The sequence below is a fragment of the Lactuca saligna genome, chromosome 2, assembly GCF_052625555.1.
Source record: "Lactuca saligna cultivar CGN05327 chromosome 2, ASM5262555v1, whole genome shotgun sequence".
NCBI classification, from domain to species: domain Eukaryota; kingdom Viridiplantae; phylum Streptophyta; class Magnoliopsida; order Asterales; family Asteraceae; genus Lactuca; species Lactuca saligna.
Window position 1 is genome coordinate 168,287,413 of NC_136418.1, and position 19,249 is coordinate 168,306,661.

The 19,249-nt window shown below is 38.1% G+C and overlaps 3 protein-coding genes across 3 annotated transcripts; all 3 read left to right on the forward strand.

The window, feature by feature from the left end:
* The first annotated feature begins 5,913 nt into the window (after nt 1–5,913).
* LOC145032671 (uncharacterized) lies at nt 5,914–7,483 on the forward strand. Its single transcript, XM_078981567.1, has one exon. It carries the CDS (start codon nt 6,032–6,034, stop codon nt 7,481–7,483), a length of 1,452 nt encoding a protein of 483 aa, XP_078837693.1. The 5' UTR covers nt 5,914–6,031.
* A 62-nt stretch (nt 7,484–7,545) lies between these two features.
* Nucleotides 7,546–8,935, forward strand: LOC145032674 (RNA-binding (RRM/RBD/RNP motifs) family protein). The gene is made up of 4 exons (XM_078981569.1): nt 7,546–8,002; nt 8,093–8,194; nt 8,288–8,635; nt 8,716–8,935. The coding sequence occupies exons 1-4, from the start codon at nt 7,640–7,642 to the stop codon at nt 8,776–8,778; spliced, it is 876 nt and encodes a 291-aa protein (XP_078837695.1). The 5' UTR covers nt 7,546–7,639; the 3' UTR covers nt 8,779–8,935.
* Nucleotides 8,936–9,024: 89 nt separating this feature from the next.
* Nucleotides 9,025–11,620, forward strand: LOC145032669 (protein CNGC15b-like). Its single transcript, XM_078981565.1, has 5 exons — nt 9,025–9,350; nt 9,417–9,870; nt 9,948–10,154; nt 10,240–10,532; nt 10,623–11,620. The coding sequence occupies exons 1-5, from the start codon at nt 9,322–9,324 to the stop codon at nt 11,590–11,592; spliced, it is 1,953 nt and encodes a 650-aa protein (XP_078837691.1). The 5' UTR covers nt 9,025–9,321; the 3' UTR covers nt 11,593–11,620.
* Nucleotides 11,621–19,249: the final 7,629 nt, after the last annotated feature.

Below are 19,249 nucleotides of genomic sequence, written 5' to 3' on the forward strand. Positions count from 1 at the left end.
TCCCATGTCTGATTTCAACAAGGAAAACACACAAAGACATAGAAATACACGATAAAACATAAAGAATTGTTTGTGACAGTTTGTGTGTTATTACAGATCCGATTAATAGCCCTAGCCAAGTTTATCAAGGTCAGTGAAGAAAGGGGCATCGAAGAAGAAACCAATGGCGGCATCAGTCGCTGTGATTTTGGAACGATCAAAAGAAAAACAAAAACACACACATACACTATGTGCAACGCTCGATCTGGAGAAGGACTAGGGGCCGACAATAAATCCAAATAAATAATTCATCCCCATCTTTCTAATTTCTCTGTTGATCAACTGTGTGCAGGCGCTCGATTACATGGGTGCTGCGACTTTTGTTGTTGCTTGTCAATTTAGAGGATAACGGGGGGTATTGGGGGAGTTAAGGTGACCAACAAGCCAATTGGAAACCTGATAAAAGTTATTATACTGTATATTAAAATTGTCGATCCTTAAACTGCTAAGGATTTGACAGTTTTGGTCCTCTGATTATGGATGAGATTGTAGTTTTGGTCCTCTGATTATGGATGAGACTGGGTCGTTGGGTCGATGTGTACACCAGACGTACTCATAATCAAGTTAGTGTCGTGCTATGTGTCCTACTCTACATCCTTATTCGCATCGTCATCGAATCATTTTCACTGTTTTCTGCCACGTCTCCATCACCGCTTCATCTTACCTTTTCACTGACTTATTCTCTGTCTCTCATCTTCCTATTCGTCTGCTACCGCTCCTCTTCCCCAAACTTCGTCGATATCTCCTCTTCGGTGTCGATGTCCGCCACTGCATAAGAACCCGACGAACAGCCATCGGACGTGTTTTATATAGAGGCGATTTTGATTTTTCCCACCCACCTCCACTGAGGCTGTTGAAAACTCTTCGCCCGCTTCCAACTTTCTACTACTCTTGCTGCAAAACTGTCACCGATGATTTCCTCCACATATTTTACTTCTCATCATCTTCCATTTACCCGCCATGGACCGACCGTCTGTGACAGTGGTCGTCGGCGCCGCCCTAGGCGGAGACCACCTCATCACACGGAAGGAGGAAGCCCCCAACCAGCAACGGCACTTGACCGTTGTCAACTCGATTATAAAGATTCAATATGTGGCGGCGGTGGTAATGTATGCTTAAAATAACGATCGACCAAGAATGGGTCGTCGACGCTGAAAGTCCCGATTCACGCCTTCAACATCTGCAGCTGTTTTTCACATGGAATTCGTCTGCCATCGCTATGTAATTTGTGTTTGGTTCTTAATTCGGTTTGACATTTCTAAGATCGTTTGTTTCTTATTCACACCGACTCGACTGATTTTATAGATTGGATGTTCCTACTTGAGTTTTCGTTTTCTGTCTATATCACCGTTTCTCCATCTGGTATGTAACACTGCAATGCCCTGTGCCCACCAACTGTTTGATAAAATTCCTGTTATTGTTGATGTTCCCTTTTCATTTTTTCTTTGTTTTATAACGCATATTTTTGATGGATTAGTTTAAAAGCTGAATTTCTGTGAAAGGAACACTAAACTCTATATCCTTAATCTATTTTTGTACAGAAGCTGCCAATTTGTTGAAGAATCTGTCGTTAGGTTCTCAATCAAATACATTTTTTTGGGTTGTTGAAAGAAATGTTACTCAATCTACTGTTAATCGCCATTATATGTTGCTCAGTTATTCTTTCATACCCTCTTATGTCACCCCCTGAAATTCGCAGTATGCTTCCCAACTCTTATTTATTACATCATTGTGATTTAAAATGTTTACACACTGTAATGATTGACTTACTTATGTATGAGTATGATACAGTGAGTTATGTTTTGTGCTATGTCTTTGTAGGTCCTCTCACATGTTATGGGAGAGACAGAGAATTCCTTGCAATTACATAAGGAAATGGTGAAGCTATAAATGGTTAGTATAATGATATATCTGGTTTTATTTATTTTCTCCTTACATCAGTTTATTTATCTAATAAAGGGATGTTAAGATACAGAGGCTACCCAATTGAAGACTTGGGTCAAGTAGTTCTTTCCTAGATATAGCCTATCTTTAAGTAAGTTCTCTTTCCCATCTCTTTAGCATGAAATGATAAACTAACGATGATTGTATTAAGAACTATTGAAACAAAGAGGAAAGATACATTGGGTACGAAAAATAATTAACGATGCAAGATTTTTATAAATCAATAACAAGATTTAAAATTTTGGAAAAAAAAAAACAATTTAAATTTAACATTGGTCTAAAACTTTCATTTTTTTTCTTAATCAGGCTAATTCACTGTATTTACCCCAAACTAAAAACTACAGTTAAAGTGCAAATTATACATTGTATGGACCAAAAATGTAATTATTGAAATTAAAAACTACAGGGACCAAAAATGCTATTAGGCCATTTTCTGATATTTAAGAGGATAGTGTAATTTTATTTTTGGGATTATAGTAAATTCAGTTTTAAAGTTACTTGATTTGTGAATTTACAGGTTTGTGGGTTGCCAAATGAGAAAGAAGTTGTTTATGGAGCACTTGATTAATGGACGGCTTGGGAGTCGAAATTCCCACTCATAGCAGCAGCCAAAGCTCTTAATATCCTAAAATGTCGGAAAAAATGGAACCGTGCCATTCAAGTATTAATATCCTAATTTACAGTTTTGGTCCCTGTAGTGTGCTATATAGATTTTCTTGGATATATTTAAAAAACGAATCTTCATTAACTATATGATCACATTGAAATAGGAACCAAGAAGAAAAAAGACGATATACCACAGGGACCAAAAGATATAATTCCTGTTGACATATTCCATTGATTTTATTGGTTGTGTGTATGTGTGTGAGCCACAAATTTAATATCATTCAGATTTGTATTTAGGTCAAACGCAAGAATTGCGAAAAGGATGGTCGTTCATGTTGGAGGTGGTATCAGGTACTCCTTATGTTGTCCCTTATAGGTATCTTTTTTTTTTCTTTTTGGTTGTTTAGTATATGATAGTGTTGCATTTAAAAAAAATGTGTTATCAGTGGCAAAAAAAAAAAGGATTAATATTTGTTTTTAACTAAAAGGCATGTATAAACAACATAAGTTGCAGCTCAAAATATATACAGAAACACTAATATTTTTATGTTGTTTAGTTATTCAAGGTTGTATCTCTCTCCATATTTCAGCCTTTAATGTGTGTATATATATATATATATATATATATATATATATATATATATATATATATATATATATATATATATATATATATAGGCATAATTTGTGTTGTTTAGACATGCCTTTTTGTTAAAAACAAATATTAATCCTTTAGTGTTTCTTCCCTCCTTCTAACTGTCATTTTTATATTTGATTTCACCCTACAAGAATCAGCCGAATGGTTTCCACTGTTCAGGTTGAGTGCACGTTAACAATTCTTTTATTTGAATTTTTAAAAATGATTGTTTTTTGTGTCTTTTTCTTGATTGATTTTCTCACCATATTTGACATAGCCACCCACATGGTTTCACTTCTAATCTAAACTCAACATTAGATTTGGCTATAATTCACAAAACCAGATTGCATACCTGCAATTGCAGAAGAAGCTAGATGCATGGATCTATCGATCCGCAGCTATCGCCAGGTAAATCTCAGCTACACTTATAAAACTGTAGGGTTATTTTTTTCACCAAATATTCCTCCACCTATTCTACTTCTCATCATCTTCTATTTATCTGTATTTTTAGGTACCAACTTTCTCTCCTCCGGTTTTATTATTACATGTTGATGATTTTAAATGTTTTGAGTCTTCTTACCTGTTAATCTTTTTTAGAAAACTCATTATTCCCCTTGGAGGTCGGCGCGAAGGTTACAATCTTGACACTGTTCGTGGTTATGTGTTACTGGAACTGTATAACACAATTTCATATCTGATAAGCTTACAAAAATTGATTTGGGTAAACGTCCACAGATTGATGTTTGTTGCGAGGTTTCTTTCTATCCATTTTATTATTTGTTTCTAATACATAGAGAATGCATGCCAATTGTTTGTGAAAATGCCCAAGTGTATAATAGAAAGGATGCTGTCAAAAAGGTGAGTGAATACTTTCGTAAAGGTAATAACTAGGAAAATAACAATAAGTCATGTGTTTTCTTCTTTCTTGCATCTTATGATGTTATTATTTAGTTTGAACTATGATGGGTAAAACTGATAGATATGATTAAGAACATCAATTTATAAATTTAGCCTTTACCTATTGGTTATTCTCCCACAGTTGCAAATTGATCCCTACATACTGCCTTTAAGAATAGCAACCATATTTAAAGTACTGGTGAGTGTAATCTTAATTCCTGACTTTCTGTTTGGATATGGTTTTTCCTGTAATTGAATATCTTCTACATTCTTTTTTACTGGTTTGTACAATTTTATTCAGGGATTCCCAACATTTATTGGGAGAGGTGAGATTTTGCACATGAACGGTTCTTATGACATACCTTTTGGATAACAATTGTAAGTGAAACTATAATTAGTATCAGGGGATAACAAACAATGTACTTTCACTGTTGTAAGTTTTGACTTACAAAAGCTAATTCACTGTAATAATTTGTTACATAGACTGTATTATTTGTTGCTATAAATAGTCAAAACAACTGGAGCCATACTACAACATATTTGACTATTATGTATTTGTAAATGAGTGAATTGCAGACAATAGCAACATACTTTACTGGTCTTAACCGACCCCCGCGGAGCGGGGCACCCCAGCTAGTTTATGATAAAACTTATTCAAATGTTAGGTTTTAATTGAAATAAAAATCACAAAGGGAAAAACCGATAAAAACTTAAAAATTTAAGGGCTTTTATGACATACACATTTTGCTTGAATCCGAAAAATCCAAAAAAACTTCAATTTTTAGCTTCGTTCATGGACCGCCTTTAACAGAATTTTGAAATTGACAATTTCTACCAAAATTTTTGTCAAATGCAGTCCGTAACGAAACTAAAAATTGAAGATTTTTTGAATTTTTCTAATTGAAGCAAAATGTTTATGCCACATGTTAAGGGGTGTTTTAGATAGAAAAATTCCGAATTGAGCACTTTCTTATTCCCTTTATGGTTTTATAATCATTTCTCAATTATAAAAACGGGGAAAGATTTAGATATGAAAATTCAAAAGTTGAATTTTTGTAAAACCAAAATCAGATTGAAAATTTTGATTTTTTATTTTGGAAAATACCAAACCATTGGTTTTTTATTTCGGTGTCGTTTTTATCGTTTTTTTAATATATTTTTCGAGGGATTTTTTTCCATAGATTTCTTCATCAACAAATATTTTTAGAATTTAACAAAAATAAATAATTTGCTAAAACATAATACAAGAGAAAGTTTGTTCACATTTAGTCATTGAACTTTTTATTAAAGAAATGAACTTTCGACTTTGTTCATATTTAGTCACTAATCTTTTTTTCATTATCTATTTGGCACTTCACTATTGAAATTGTTCACATTTTATCTTTATGATCGGTAACAACCGGTTATAAGGATAAAATGCGAACAGTTTCAATAGTTCAGTGACAAACAAATAACGAAAAAAAATTAATGACTAAATATGAACAAAATTAAAAGTTGATTATAATTTTAAGAGTAAATTATTGAAATCCTCCCTGTGGTTTGATCAAAATTACATGTTTGGTCCCTAACGGACGAAAAATGCAACAAAATCAAACCATAAGGACGAAAAATGCACAAAATTAAACCACAAGGACAATTCAAGTGAAAAAAAATTAAGAACCAAACATGCAATTTTGACAAAAAACCACATAGACGATTTCAATAATTTACACTAATTTTAAGTCATTATCCCTTAAAACAAAAAAAACTAGTTTTTACCTCATAATTTCCTTTAAAGAAAAGGGAGGAAAAATACCACGGAAGGGAGTCAACACTCTCGTGGTTGAGTCAACTCGTTACATGAGTTGGAACTCTGTACAAAAACCCTAAACCTTCCCAGTCCCACCATCTTGAGCAAAATCACCGAAAATGGCTTCTCTCTATATCTCTCTGTCAAAACCACAACTCCTAAAATACTACTTCCATAGAATCTCTAAACCCCTCCATCGTTTCTATTCATCTGCTGCAGATAAACCCCCATATGAAGAAACCCCAAACCCGAAAACGTACATTGCAACCTCTGGATCACAAGCCGGGGCAATCGAAAATGGAAAATTACGAATCCCAGGTGAGCACAATCCCAACCTAGACAAGGTTAGGGATGCAATTTGCATAATGATGGAAGATGACGAATGGTCGACCCGTTTACAGTCCTCGGTTCGGAATCTAGTTCCCCTGTTTGATCATAATCTCGTTTCCAGTGTGCTGAATCGGTACCCTAATCGTGCTTTGGAATTTTTCCAGTGGGTGAAGGGATCTGGGTTTAAGCACGACAGAGAAACACATTACAAAATGATTGAAATTTTGTGTATAGATCGAAGGCTTGAGGACGCTAAGCGGATTCTGCTGGGCATGTCTAAAAAGGGCATTGATTATGATGAAGATCTGTTTGTTCTTCTAATTAATGGTTACTCAAAAGTTAATCGAAAATGGGACATCGTAAAGAATTGTGTGAAAATATTCTCGAAAATGGAAGAATTGGGTGTGCCCAGGACGATCAAGTCGTATAATTCTATGTTAGAGGTGATCATAAGTGAAAAGAAGTACACCATGGCTGAGAAGTTTTTCGATAAAATGTTGTCTGAAGGTGTAGTTCCATCTAAACACACTTACACACTCATGATTTCGGGTTTCTGTCGTTCATCAAGAATGGAGACTGCAAATCGTTTCTTCGAAGATATGAAAAGTCAAAATCATTTGCCTGATATTGCTGTTTATAACACGATGATTAATGGATATATTCAGGCGAAGAAAATGGAAGAGGTAGAGAAGCTCTTAATGGAGATGAAGGAACGAGAGATGGAGCCCACATTGGTTACTTATAATTCAGTGATCAACGGGTATGCTAAAGTTAGGAAAATGGAGGATTCAGAGAAGCTTTTGGAGGAGATGAAGGCACGAAATGTTGAACCTAACTTGATTACTTATAACACGATGATTAATGGGTACACTGTGGTTGGAAAAATGGAGGATATACAGAAGCTTGTTGTAGAGATGACTGGAAGAAACATCGAGCCGGATTTGGTTACCTATGTCACCATGATTAAAGGGTATGTTACAGTTAACAGAATAGACGATGGGTTGAATTTGGTTAAAGAGATGAAACGGAAAAATTTTGGTAAAAACGTCGATGTTTATTCGTGTTTATCTCGATTGAAAGATGATTGTGAAGCTGAAAAAATGTCTGAAACTCAGAGGAATGTATTACAGGAGGTTGAAGATCATGTCCAGAATCTAGAACTGTTTGCATTGCGTGATGATGCTCGTGAATTGAGTCAATTGGCAAACCAAATAGCCAATCATAGATTGATGAGATATTGAGATAAGATATTCTCGGGTCGGGTCAACCCATACACATACACCCGGAACCAAACTAACCTATATAAATCGTCACCTTGCTACTGAAAATATCTCTTATCTCCTTCTCCTCCTCCTTATCCCCTTCGAATTTACTAAAACCTCCGTTAAACCTTAACAATGGCTTCCTCTACGCTTTCCTTTCAACTTCTCTCGTTAACAACCTTATCCTCAATCTCTAAAACCAGTTCTCCTTCTGCTCTCTGCAACTTTCCTTCCTCCATTAATCCTTTTCCCAAGCTTTTCTCCATACCTTCTTCGATTAAGCTCTTTGAAGCCACTCCATCGTCCAAATTCGTCCGAAATTTAGCTGTTGCTTCACCCTACGGTTTGGATGAGGATTTATCAAGCGACGGAGATGAAGACCAGCGGACGAATTATTCCCCCGACCTTAAAGTTTATGTCGGAAACTTGCCGTGGAATGTTGATAGTGCAGCTCTTGCTGGACTGTTTCAACGAGCTGGGAATGTTGAAATGGTTGAGGTATAATCTACTCCTTTAAACCTAATTCTAAACTTCAGATCTGTTCGTTTTTTTTTTTTTTTTTTCTCTAAATCTGATTAATGTATATAGGTTGTATATGACAAAATCACCGGAAGAAGCAGGGGTTTCGGGTTTGTGACCATGTCCTCCGTTAAAGAAGTTGAGGCAGCTACTCGACAGTTCAATGGTTATGTAAGTTCCATCGATTCACATTCTTCCATGAATTTAGACAATTTGTAACCTGTTTTTTCATGTAGTCATAGTAAGAATGTACTGAAATTTCAGGAACTTGAGGGGAGACAACTTAGGGTAAACTCAGGGCCACCACCAAGTAGAGACGAGTCTCCTTTCAGAGGGTCAAGAGATGGAGGCCGTGATGGTGGCCGTGGTGGTGGTGGTGGTGGTGGGTATGGTGGAGGGAGAAATCTGGACAACACAAATAAAGTTTATGTTGGAAATCTTGCATGGAGTGTGGACAATTTGGCTCTTGAAACTTTGTTTCAAGAACAAGGAAATGTTATGGAAGCTAGGGTTGTTTATGATAGGGATAGTGGAAGATCAAAGGGTTTTGGTTTTGTGACTTTTGGTTCTGCTGATGAGGTTAATAGTGCTATTGAATCATTGGATGGTGCTGTAAGTATTGTTTTTTCATAATCTTTGATTTTGGTTAAAATTTTGTTTGTTCTGAATCTTGTTTTGATTTTCTTCTGCAGAGTGTTGATGGTAGAAATATCCGAGTGACTGTTGCTGAAGCTAAACAGAGACCTCAGTTCTAATCTAATCTTGTTGCAATTTCTTTCATGAATTTTGATGTTTGAGAGTATGTTTTTAGAAAGTTTTTCGATTTTGTCATCAATGGATATGGAGATGGAGTAGGGATATTGAATTTTGTTTGTGGTGTTTTGTTCAATCTATTTGCTTCTATTTGTATTTTGTAACTTGTTTTTAAGAATTTTATGTTATATAATGGCGCCAAAACATAAATAATTGTTAAGTACTTCAAATCTTAGAAAAAGGAAAACGATAAAGAAAAGAATAAAGATTTGCAGGAGGTTTACAAATAATAAATGCAATTAGAAGACAACGTTATGGATCTTCATAAGCTCACGATCTTCCAAAATGGTCGTGTATAAAATGCTGACACTCGTCTTTTAGAAATCTCAACGATGTAATTTATGCTTCCTTTACATCTAAGTGCTGCTTAATCATGAAATTAAGCTATGAATGATCAAGTAGGAGTTTCATTTATTCATGTGAAAATATAGTTAACGTCGCAGATAAAGTTTAGTTAGCAGAATCGATCAGTCGCCCGGAGCAAAATGGAAAACGAGTCAACAAAACTTTCAAGGTTTGTGAATGTCTGTTTGTTTAATGTTTATTTGTTAATGTGATTGATCGTTGTTCAATTTCACAGATTTGAGATTGAACAATCTCCACCGGCGACGACAAACCGGCGTGTTATAAGTGGAAGACTTACCAGAGTGTTCTCAGAGGACTACAAAAAAATCGAAGGACGTATATTTGATCCTCGAGGAGACCATGTGAAGCAATGGAACAGATATTTCTTAGTTGCAGCCCTAATTTCGATCGCTATTGATCCTCTGTTCTTCTACTTGCCTGAAGTGAACGACGACGAGATGTGCATGGGCGAAGATACTTCTCTGAAATTAACTCTCACAATCATTCGATCGATTGTCGACGTTTTCTACTTGATTCAGATTTACGTTCGATTCAGAACAGCTTACGATGCACCTTCAACTCGTCTACTTGGAAGAGGAGAGCTTGTTCTCGACCCTTCCAAAATCTCTCAGAGGTATCTCAAGAGAGATTTCACTCTTGATTTCCTGGCATCTCTTCCTATTCCACAGGTAACACTTGTCGTTCTTCCATCATCACATTACCTTTTCACTTCACGTTTATCGGAATTAACTAAAAACTGTTTCAGATCCTGACATGGCTCCCGATTTTTGATAATTCTGAAATGCTAAGCACGAAGACAAGCGTACTATACTTCATCATGTTCCAATTCTTTATCAGACTCTATCTTGTATTCAAACTTTCATCTCATATACAACAAGTAACCGGCGTCGTCGCTGAATCGACAATCGCTGGAGCTGTTTACAATATCATCCTCTTCATGTTAGCAGCTCATGTATATCTCTTCTCCTTTTCTTCAGAACCAAACAATAACACCATGCACACCAAGTGTTTGACGAAAATCTTCTAACATTTTGAAGGTGTTCGGAGCTTGCTATTACCTTCTATCAATCGAAAGACAAGGAATATGCTGGAAAGAGGTGTGTGATCTTGAAGAACCAGGATGCGGGGAGAAGTTTTTCAACTGTCGTTACCTTGATGATCCAGGTCGAGCATCATGGTATCAATCAAGCAACATCTCAAATATATGTGGACGCGACACAGAGTCATACGAATACGGAATGATCTTTGATGCTGTAAATTACGGAGTTGCATCCCTAGATTTCTTCACAAAATACTCTTATTGTCTCTGGTGGGGCCTCCGAGCACTAAGGTAATTCCCAATTACAAAATACGAAACCCTAATTTTTCTCAATTAACATATCTAAAAACTTTAACTTTCTCTCTCATGTTTGTTCTTCAGCTCTCGAGCTGAAGAAGTCCAGGCAAGTACATTTCTGGCAGAAACACACTTTTGCATACTCATATCCCTCACAGGATTACTACTTCTCGCCATGGTTATCGGCACCATGGAGACATATCTTGAATCAAGAACCGAAAGATTAGAAGAATACAGAATCCAACAAATGGACACAGAGTTATGGATGAACCACAGACAATTACCACACGCAATGCGTGAGCGTATCCGAAAACACGATCTTCACAAATGGATTAAACACGGGAAAGTCGATGAAGAAGCGATTCTAGACGAACTTCCATTAGAAATCAAACGAGACATCAAACAATACATCTGTATCGAATTAGTCAGACGCGTCCCACTCTTTGACCAAATGGATGAGCGCACGGTGGATGCAATCTGCGAACGGTTGACACCTGTCACATGCACACCTGGCACTTGTTTGTTACGCGAAGGCGACCCCACAAACGAAATGCTATTCATCATGCATGGGAATCTAGATTCGTATACTACGGATGGCGGGCGGGCGGGTTTTTGGAATGAGTGCCGGATTGGGCCGGGGGATTTTTGCGGTGAGGAGTTGCTGACGTGGGCGTTGGACCCGCGGACAACGAAGACGCTTCCGTTGTCCACGCGTACAGTCACGTCAGTAGCTGAGGTTGAAGCGTACGCGCTTTCCTCTAAGGATTTGAAATTTGTCGCGAAGCGGTTTCGGAAGATGCATAATAAGAAGCTGAGGCATACGTTTAGGGTTCATTCGCACCAGTGGAGGACGTGGGCGGCTTGTTTTATTCAGTCGGCTTGGAAACGGTATAGAAGGAGAAAGTGGGTTGGAATGTTGAAGGTGAAACAGAATTATAATTATGAGAATGGTGTTGGTAGTGAACAAAGGAGGAATAAAAGAATGGGATCTGAAACTCATGATTGTATTCGGACCTCGGTACCCAAGCCTAAGGATCCGGATTATTTTGATTGATGATGATATGTGCATTTGGATTGTTGTGTCTTGTTGTTGTTAAATAATGTGCTAAGGGTATTGCTTTTGCTTTTGTTATAAATGAGATTATAATAAAGTTACATGTCATAAGGTGTAGAGTTAAAAAATCAACAGAAACTAATGTTTATTGTAGAAGGAATCATAAATATCAAGTGTTAGATTAGATGTAGGAGACCTAATATCCGATGGAATACCGAGAGAATTGTTAGTGGTCACGGCTCATACAAAAATCCAATATGAACGTAAATAAATTAAGAGCATCGGAGAGTTTAATGAGATGTGTGTCATGTGTCATTGGAGAGCATTTAGAGACCATAAAGAGAGGGGCGGGAGGGAGACAATGAAATAGTACGTTTGTGGGTAGTAAGGATGATGAAAGAAATTTAAGTACTGGCATCATAATAGAATAAAAAAGTTAGGAGTTGCCGTATAGCTAGCAATGAATCGATTTGAGTTGGGTGGGTTGGATTCAGGTTCAATCTATTTATTAATTGGGTTGAAGATCAGTTCAACCCAATCCAATATATTTGTTTAAATAAATTGATATTTCCAATACAACCCAACATTTTAAATAAATAGGTTGTCACATTTTTATATATTTTCCAACCCAATATATTAAATAAATAGGTTAACCCATTGCATTTTTTAAAAACATGAATAATTTATAAATCAACACTTAGTTAATATGAAATAATATTTAAATAATTATTATATTAAATATTATATAAAGTTAAATATATTGTCGGGTTGAAAATATGTTAATATTATTTACTCAACCCAACTCATTTAACTAAATGTGTTAGACAAATTAACCAGTTTAACTTAAATATGTTAAAAATCTCAACACAATCCATTAATTTTGGATTGGGTTCAAGGTTGGGTTTGGATTGATTTTTATCAACATTAGTTGTTAGTTGTTGGTATCACTATGGGACACCATATAAAATCACCATTATAGGTGGACCATATTTTTGTTTTAAAATTGTAATAATATAAAATAATAAATAAATTTAAAAAATAAAGGTCATTATGTATTATAAAGATTAAAATGTCGGCACAGGCCCTTGATAAAAACACACACAACACACACTACTCACGGATGTATTAGAAAGTAAACTTGCTGGAAGAAAGCTTCTACATTCAATGAAAAATAGAGGTACTGAACAAAAGAAATAAGACACCTATTTATACTAAACATGCACATGCATATCTCGTTATCTCCTGTAAACTTGGTCAAACTTGACCTTTTCTGTTGTGCACCTTCTAAAACATGGGTATAATCCATTTATTTCAGCATGACTCAATAAAACACTATTGGATCATGAACTAGATCCGACCCATGACCCGTTGAACCAACCGATTAACCCAACAATCACCCCCTTAATTGGTTGTTCACACCATTTGTTCACAGCAGTCTTTAATCACCCTCTTTTCATCTCGATTCAAGACCTTTCCCGGACACCTGACTTCCACCTCGGTCAGGTCCAAATTCTTCATCCGATCCCGACTTTTCCCAGACACCCGACCTTCACCTCGGTCACGTCCAAAGTCCTCCATACTCGACTGTTGTTTGTCCCCCCACAAAATCCGTTTTCACCTAACACTTTTGTGAAACGAGAGATTTCTTCCACCGATCAAGAAAACAAAGCAACCCGCTTTTCCCGTCTTCTTTCACTTGCAAAACGAAATAAACCCAAAGCCACCTGCTTTGACGGATCTTTTCGATTTGTTTTCTCACGCATCTTCGGTAACTTTCTCCATTTTCCGGTGACATACCCACAACCTACCGCCGGATTCATCACCTTGTCTTGTTTGTGATAGTCCCAACCTTTTCCGATCTAACCCGTTCCTGTCGAGAGTCCTCTTCCACCAGTCAAGAAAACAAAGCTCCTGTTTTTTCTGTTTTCTTTTACCTGTTGTGAGCAAGCCAAATCAAAACCCACATGTTCTGATTTCTTTCCGCTTCTCTTTTCTGCTTCTGGTTAGGCTCTCTTTAATTTGGTAAATTTCTGATCAAGGATGGAGACTGCATCTTTGCGGTCTTGACTTTATTCGCGCCTCTACTATGAAAGCATCCTCAACAGCCATCTGCTGCCATCTCCGAGATCGAACCTCTACAGCCGGAGCTACATCTATCAACACATGTCTTCACGACCACCACTGAGCCATTAATGCAACATGAGCACTGAATCACTGTTAAAACAACCAAGAACACCGCCACTAGATTCTGCACTAGAGAAAATCATGAGCAACACGATCACCTACATCTCTATTAACACCCATTCCATGCTATACTGAGAACCACAACCATCCTCTGCGACTTACTTCACCAACATCGCATTGTTTCCACCAAAAAATCACCATAATAAACCGCAGCCACCTGCTGCACACAACATGTTCTGTCATCTGTATCAACTAGAACCTCCAAGAAGCCATTGCCAAACACCCGAATTTTTCTATAATGGCAACCATGAACCCGAAGTGTAACGTCCCAAAAATACGAGCCAAAAATTTCATTTTTGAAAACATATACTTAGCAAAACATTCGAAATAAAACGTTTACCGATCATAACATTTTATAAAGCTATCGCATGTTTGGAAAAACATTTTCATAAAACATAATAATGTCAGAGAACAAATCCCCAGGAAGATCTCATGGTGCGGAATACGGAGCATGTGTGTGATGGGCCGCTACCGCGCCAGCTCTTTCCCCTTCGAAGAAGAGGTACCTGAAACCAAAACTGAAAACTGTAAGCACGAAGCTTAGTGAGTTCCCCCAACATACCACATACCATACAATCAATAACATACATATATTGTCAGGCATATCTGGGTGCCTGACCTACCCCTTCAGTCCTCTCGACCGGATACAGACTAGTCTATCTGGGAGTGGGCCTCCCCTTCGGTCCTCTCGACCGGATACTGACTAGCACATCTGGGAGCTGGCCTCCCCTTCGGTCCTCTCGACCGGATACTGGGGACTATTTCACCCCTACTACTACCACATAACACATATATCACATAGTCTATCTAGCATGGCTGGGCATGATCGCCCATTCGGCCCTATCGACCAGTATTCTGGGAGACTATCTCCCCCTACTGCCACTAGCACATAGCATCATATCATACTAACACATTAACATAACACAGGTAGTAGCAACCCTAGATGAATATCACAGAGATAATCATCTAATCATACATATCCTACTGGTGGGTCGGCATTGTGGCCTTAGACCCACAGCTACTGGAAGGTAACTCACCTCATAGCTGTTGATCTTTGTGGGAACGGTCTGTCTGCTGCTGCTGCTACTCCGGAAATCCTCCGGATGCAATTCCCACCAACCACTTAGTCAAATACTGCTAATCGACCTCAAGGTAAACTGACCATTTACCCTTAATCAAACCATGAGTCAAAGTCAAAGTCAACTTCCAGTTGACCTGACTCGTCGAGTTGGCTTGTCAACTCGCCGAGTCCCTATCCCTTTGTCTGACCACTATCCTGTCTCTAGTCGTCGAGTTTGGCATTGACTCGATGAGTTTTCCTTCTAAGCTGATGACCAATCGTTCTTCATTCTACTCGCCGAGTTGTATGAACAACTCGTCGAGTTCGTCTTCATCTAAAGAACACTCTATGCTTAGACTCGCCGAGTTGTATGAACAACTCGCCGAGTCCGTTCTTGAGGTAAGAACATTGCCTTGAACTCGCCGATTCATGGCATTGACTCGCCGAGTTACTACATGAGTGAGTCTGGCTTCCAACCCACTGAGTCACACCCTGTGACTCACTACTCCAACCCACAAACACGAAAAGGGGGAAACTTGGGGACTCGCGACTCGACTCGCCGAGTCAGATGAACGACTCATCGAGTCTGCCACATGCAAATACTATACACGCGATTCTGCTTGAATCTAACCCATTCCATTCATAGATCTGGGTTTCTAGGGCCTGGTTTACACGTAAAGTTTCCAACTTTACGTGTAAATAAACACCCATGAGGGTTTTAGGGCTCAAAATGCACCAAAAGAGTAGATCTAGGGCTTTTATGCACTATGATTCCATAAAGGCAGTTGATCCAAGCTCCTGGAGCTCAAGCATGCCTAGATCTAGAGGCTAAACAACTTATCATCCACTCTAATACACAAACAAGCTTGGGTAAAGGCTCAAGAAAGACTTTCATGGAGCTACAAGGGACAATAAGCATGAAAACAGAGGGAAATTGGGTTATACCTCAAGGAAATCACTGAGATAACACCAATATGCCTGGCCTCCTTCTTCTCTTCTTGATCTACTCTCCTTCCCTTTCTAAATCTTCAAGAAAACACACCAAAATGCTTCAATCTCACAAGGAAAAAGGGTTGGACGATATAGGGAGCTCTGAGGGTGAAGGTGGCGAGCTTGGGGGCGGATAAGAAGGCTTAAATAGGGTGCAAACCCTTGAAATTTAGGGTTTCATCAGACAACGGGGACTCGCCGAGTACAGAATATGGACTCGCCGAGTCGCCAACTTAAACGTGTTCCGGACCCCGTCCCTACTCGGCGAGTTGGACCTACAACTCACCGAGTCCAAGGCTAAAAATGAAAAACACTAAGATAAATTTTACGTACCAGGAACCGGGTGCTACACGAAGGCCCCTTCCCTTCTAAAGTCGACTCTCAAAACGGCCTTGTACCTCTTCACGAGCCCTAAGCTCTGATACCAATTTTCGGCACAGGCCCTTGATAAACACACACACAACACACACTACTCGCGGATGTATTAGAAAGTAAACTTGCTGGAAGAAAGCTTCTACATTCAATGAAAAATAGAGGTAATGAACAAAAGAAATAAGACACCTATTTATACTAAACATGCACATGCACATCTCGTTATCTCCTGTAAACTTGGTCAAACTTGACCTTTTCTGTTGTGCACCTTCTAAAACATGGGTATAATCCCTTTATTTCAGCATGACTCAATCAAACACTCCTGGATCATGAACTAGATCCGACCCATGACCCGTTGAACTAACGGATTAACCCAACAAATGTTGGAGTAATCCGAATGTATAAGGGTAGTTTAGTCATTTATTGTTTTCTTTTAGGATAGAGTCAAAGAAACGTGGGTGCAGGTGGCATAAACCCAGGAATGGGTTGTTATCTTTTCCTATTTTGTTGGTCAGTTTAGCTATTTAACTAGGTAGGAGTCGTATCTTTCAGTGTGTGTATTTATTGAAGGTTTTCTCAAATAATAAAGAGGTTATGGTTATAAATTCTTGTATCTTCTTTTTCTCCCTTCCCAGTTACATTACGCAGCAGAAGAGCTGCACTAGTCTCTCTTGTTTTTGAGTTGTGTATGCAGGGGGTTGAACCCAACACTTGGTATCAAAGCATAACCTGGTGAATGCCGAAATATCAACCCCGTAAGAAAGAGATGAGTGACAAAACCAATAAAGATGGTCTGATTACACTTCAATATCTGTTGCTGTCCAAAACCAATTACACAACATGGGCAATTAAGATGAAAGTTTTTATGCAAGCCCAAGGTGTGTGGGATGCTGTCGACCCCAAGAATCCTCGAGAAGTTGTTGAAGCCCGGAAGGACAAGATAGCGCTCGCTTCTATCTACCAGGGGATACCGGAAGACATGTTGTTGTCCATCACAGAGAAGGAAACAGCAAAAGATGCTTGGGAAACCCTCAAGACGATGTACCTAGGTGCGGATAGAATTAGGACTACAGAAGTGCAGACATTGAAGGCTGAGTTTGAAGTGTTGAAAATGAAGGAGACGGAAACGGTAGATGAGTTTTCCGTGAAGGTGAACAATGTGGTGAGCAACATACGGGCCTTAGGTGACAAGGTTGAAGAAGCGTATGTCGTCAAGAAGTTACTCAGAGCTGTCCCAACAAAGTTTCTACAAATTGCTTCAACGATTGAACAATTTGGAGATTTGGAAACGATGACCGTCGAAGAAGTCATCGGAAGATTAAAGACTCATGAACAATGAGTCAAGGGACATGAAGATAATGAGGAGCAACGACTCCTACTCACACATGAAGAATGGCTTGAAAGGTCAAAGCAAAGAGGTGATGACTCGAAGTCACCACAAAAAAGTCATGGTTATGATGATAACTCTTCCAGGGGACGCTAGGGGGTGTGGACGAGGTGGAAGCAGAGGAGGACATCGGGGAGGTGACACACATTATTATTGTGATGTGACATCCCCAAAATCACGGTCAGAAAAGACCGGTTTTGTTTATACTTTATTTCAAAATCAGAGTTATCTTTTAATAAAAGGGTTGCGGAATTTTTCCCAAAACAATAATATGATAAAGATTTATCAAAAGCATTTCCATAGAAATGTATTTCATTAAAAGACTCGGGATGTCATGCTCGTACAGATCAAAAGTATAAACAGTACAATATAAGCCTTACTACATTATTTCATATCTACAGGCCTATATCCGTAATCCCTCGTCCAAAACATCACACCTATGCTCATGCGCCACTACCTGTAATACATAAAACTGAGTGGGTCAGGCTTGGGAGCCTGGTGAGCACATAGGGTTTTCAACCCACAATAAATAAGTTTATTAATTTCATCAATCAACAATAACCCGATTACCCGTTCCCGTTATCCTCACTTTACGTCCCTAAACACCTATCATAAGGGACCTAGCCTAAGGATCATCATCGGGACGGACACTACTACTAAGGGGATTCCTCTGTAATAAATGTCCTAAAGGCAACCATGTGGGGGATGGAGTACACCGGTGAACACATCGTTCACAACACCTACAGGTTGCGAGCCTACTAGCGTTCCACTGGACTGTCTAGAAGAGTCCGTGGTCGTCATCTTTACTCCGCTAGATGACTAGATCAACAACAACGACATCGAGGCCTCTCATCATTTTATCACACATCACCTATTACATCTATCCATGTTTTACCCCAACATTTTCGTAGATATAAAATACATATACAGTTTAAATAATTGAAAACATGTATAACAACGTTCATCTAGCATAGATAACAAGTATTCAGATAATATGCACACATAGCACGTAATTTATATAAAATACTTCATATCTATGTGTAAGTTGAAAGTAACTATGCACTCACTTGAAAAGGTGGTGATTCCGAACTCAGACAACGCTTCGCTTCTTAAATAGAATTTTCTTCGACGAAACCTAGTATTATCACCACTAGAGTTTAGTCTATTATTCGCCGAGACTAATTAATAGTCTAGCTATTATTATTATTATATAAGCGTAAAAAAAAATACTTATATAACCCATAATAATAGCCCAAGTATTTATTATAAGTTCATAATAACAATACTAATTTTAAATATAAGATATATTAAAATAAGGTAAGCCTAACTTACTTACAAGGGGGTTTTAGCTAGGAGTCGGGCTCTGCAGGGGCAGAACTTCATCGCTGAATCTTTCTAAGAAAGATTCGTGCAACGCTTCAGCGCTCACCTTACTATACTAAACTACAGAAAGAGAAGTCGAATCACGAGGGACCGAAATGCTCGGGGGATAAGGAGAGAAAGACTCTTGAATCAAAAGAATGCTGCAAGAAATATGAGAGCCCAAGGCTCTTATTTATACTAATTGAATTTTCAAAAACTACCCTCCATAATTACTTAATGAC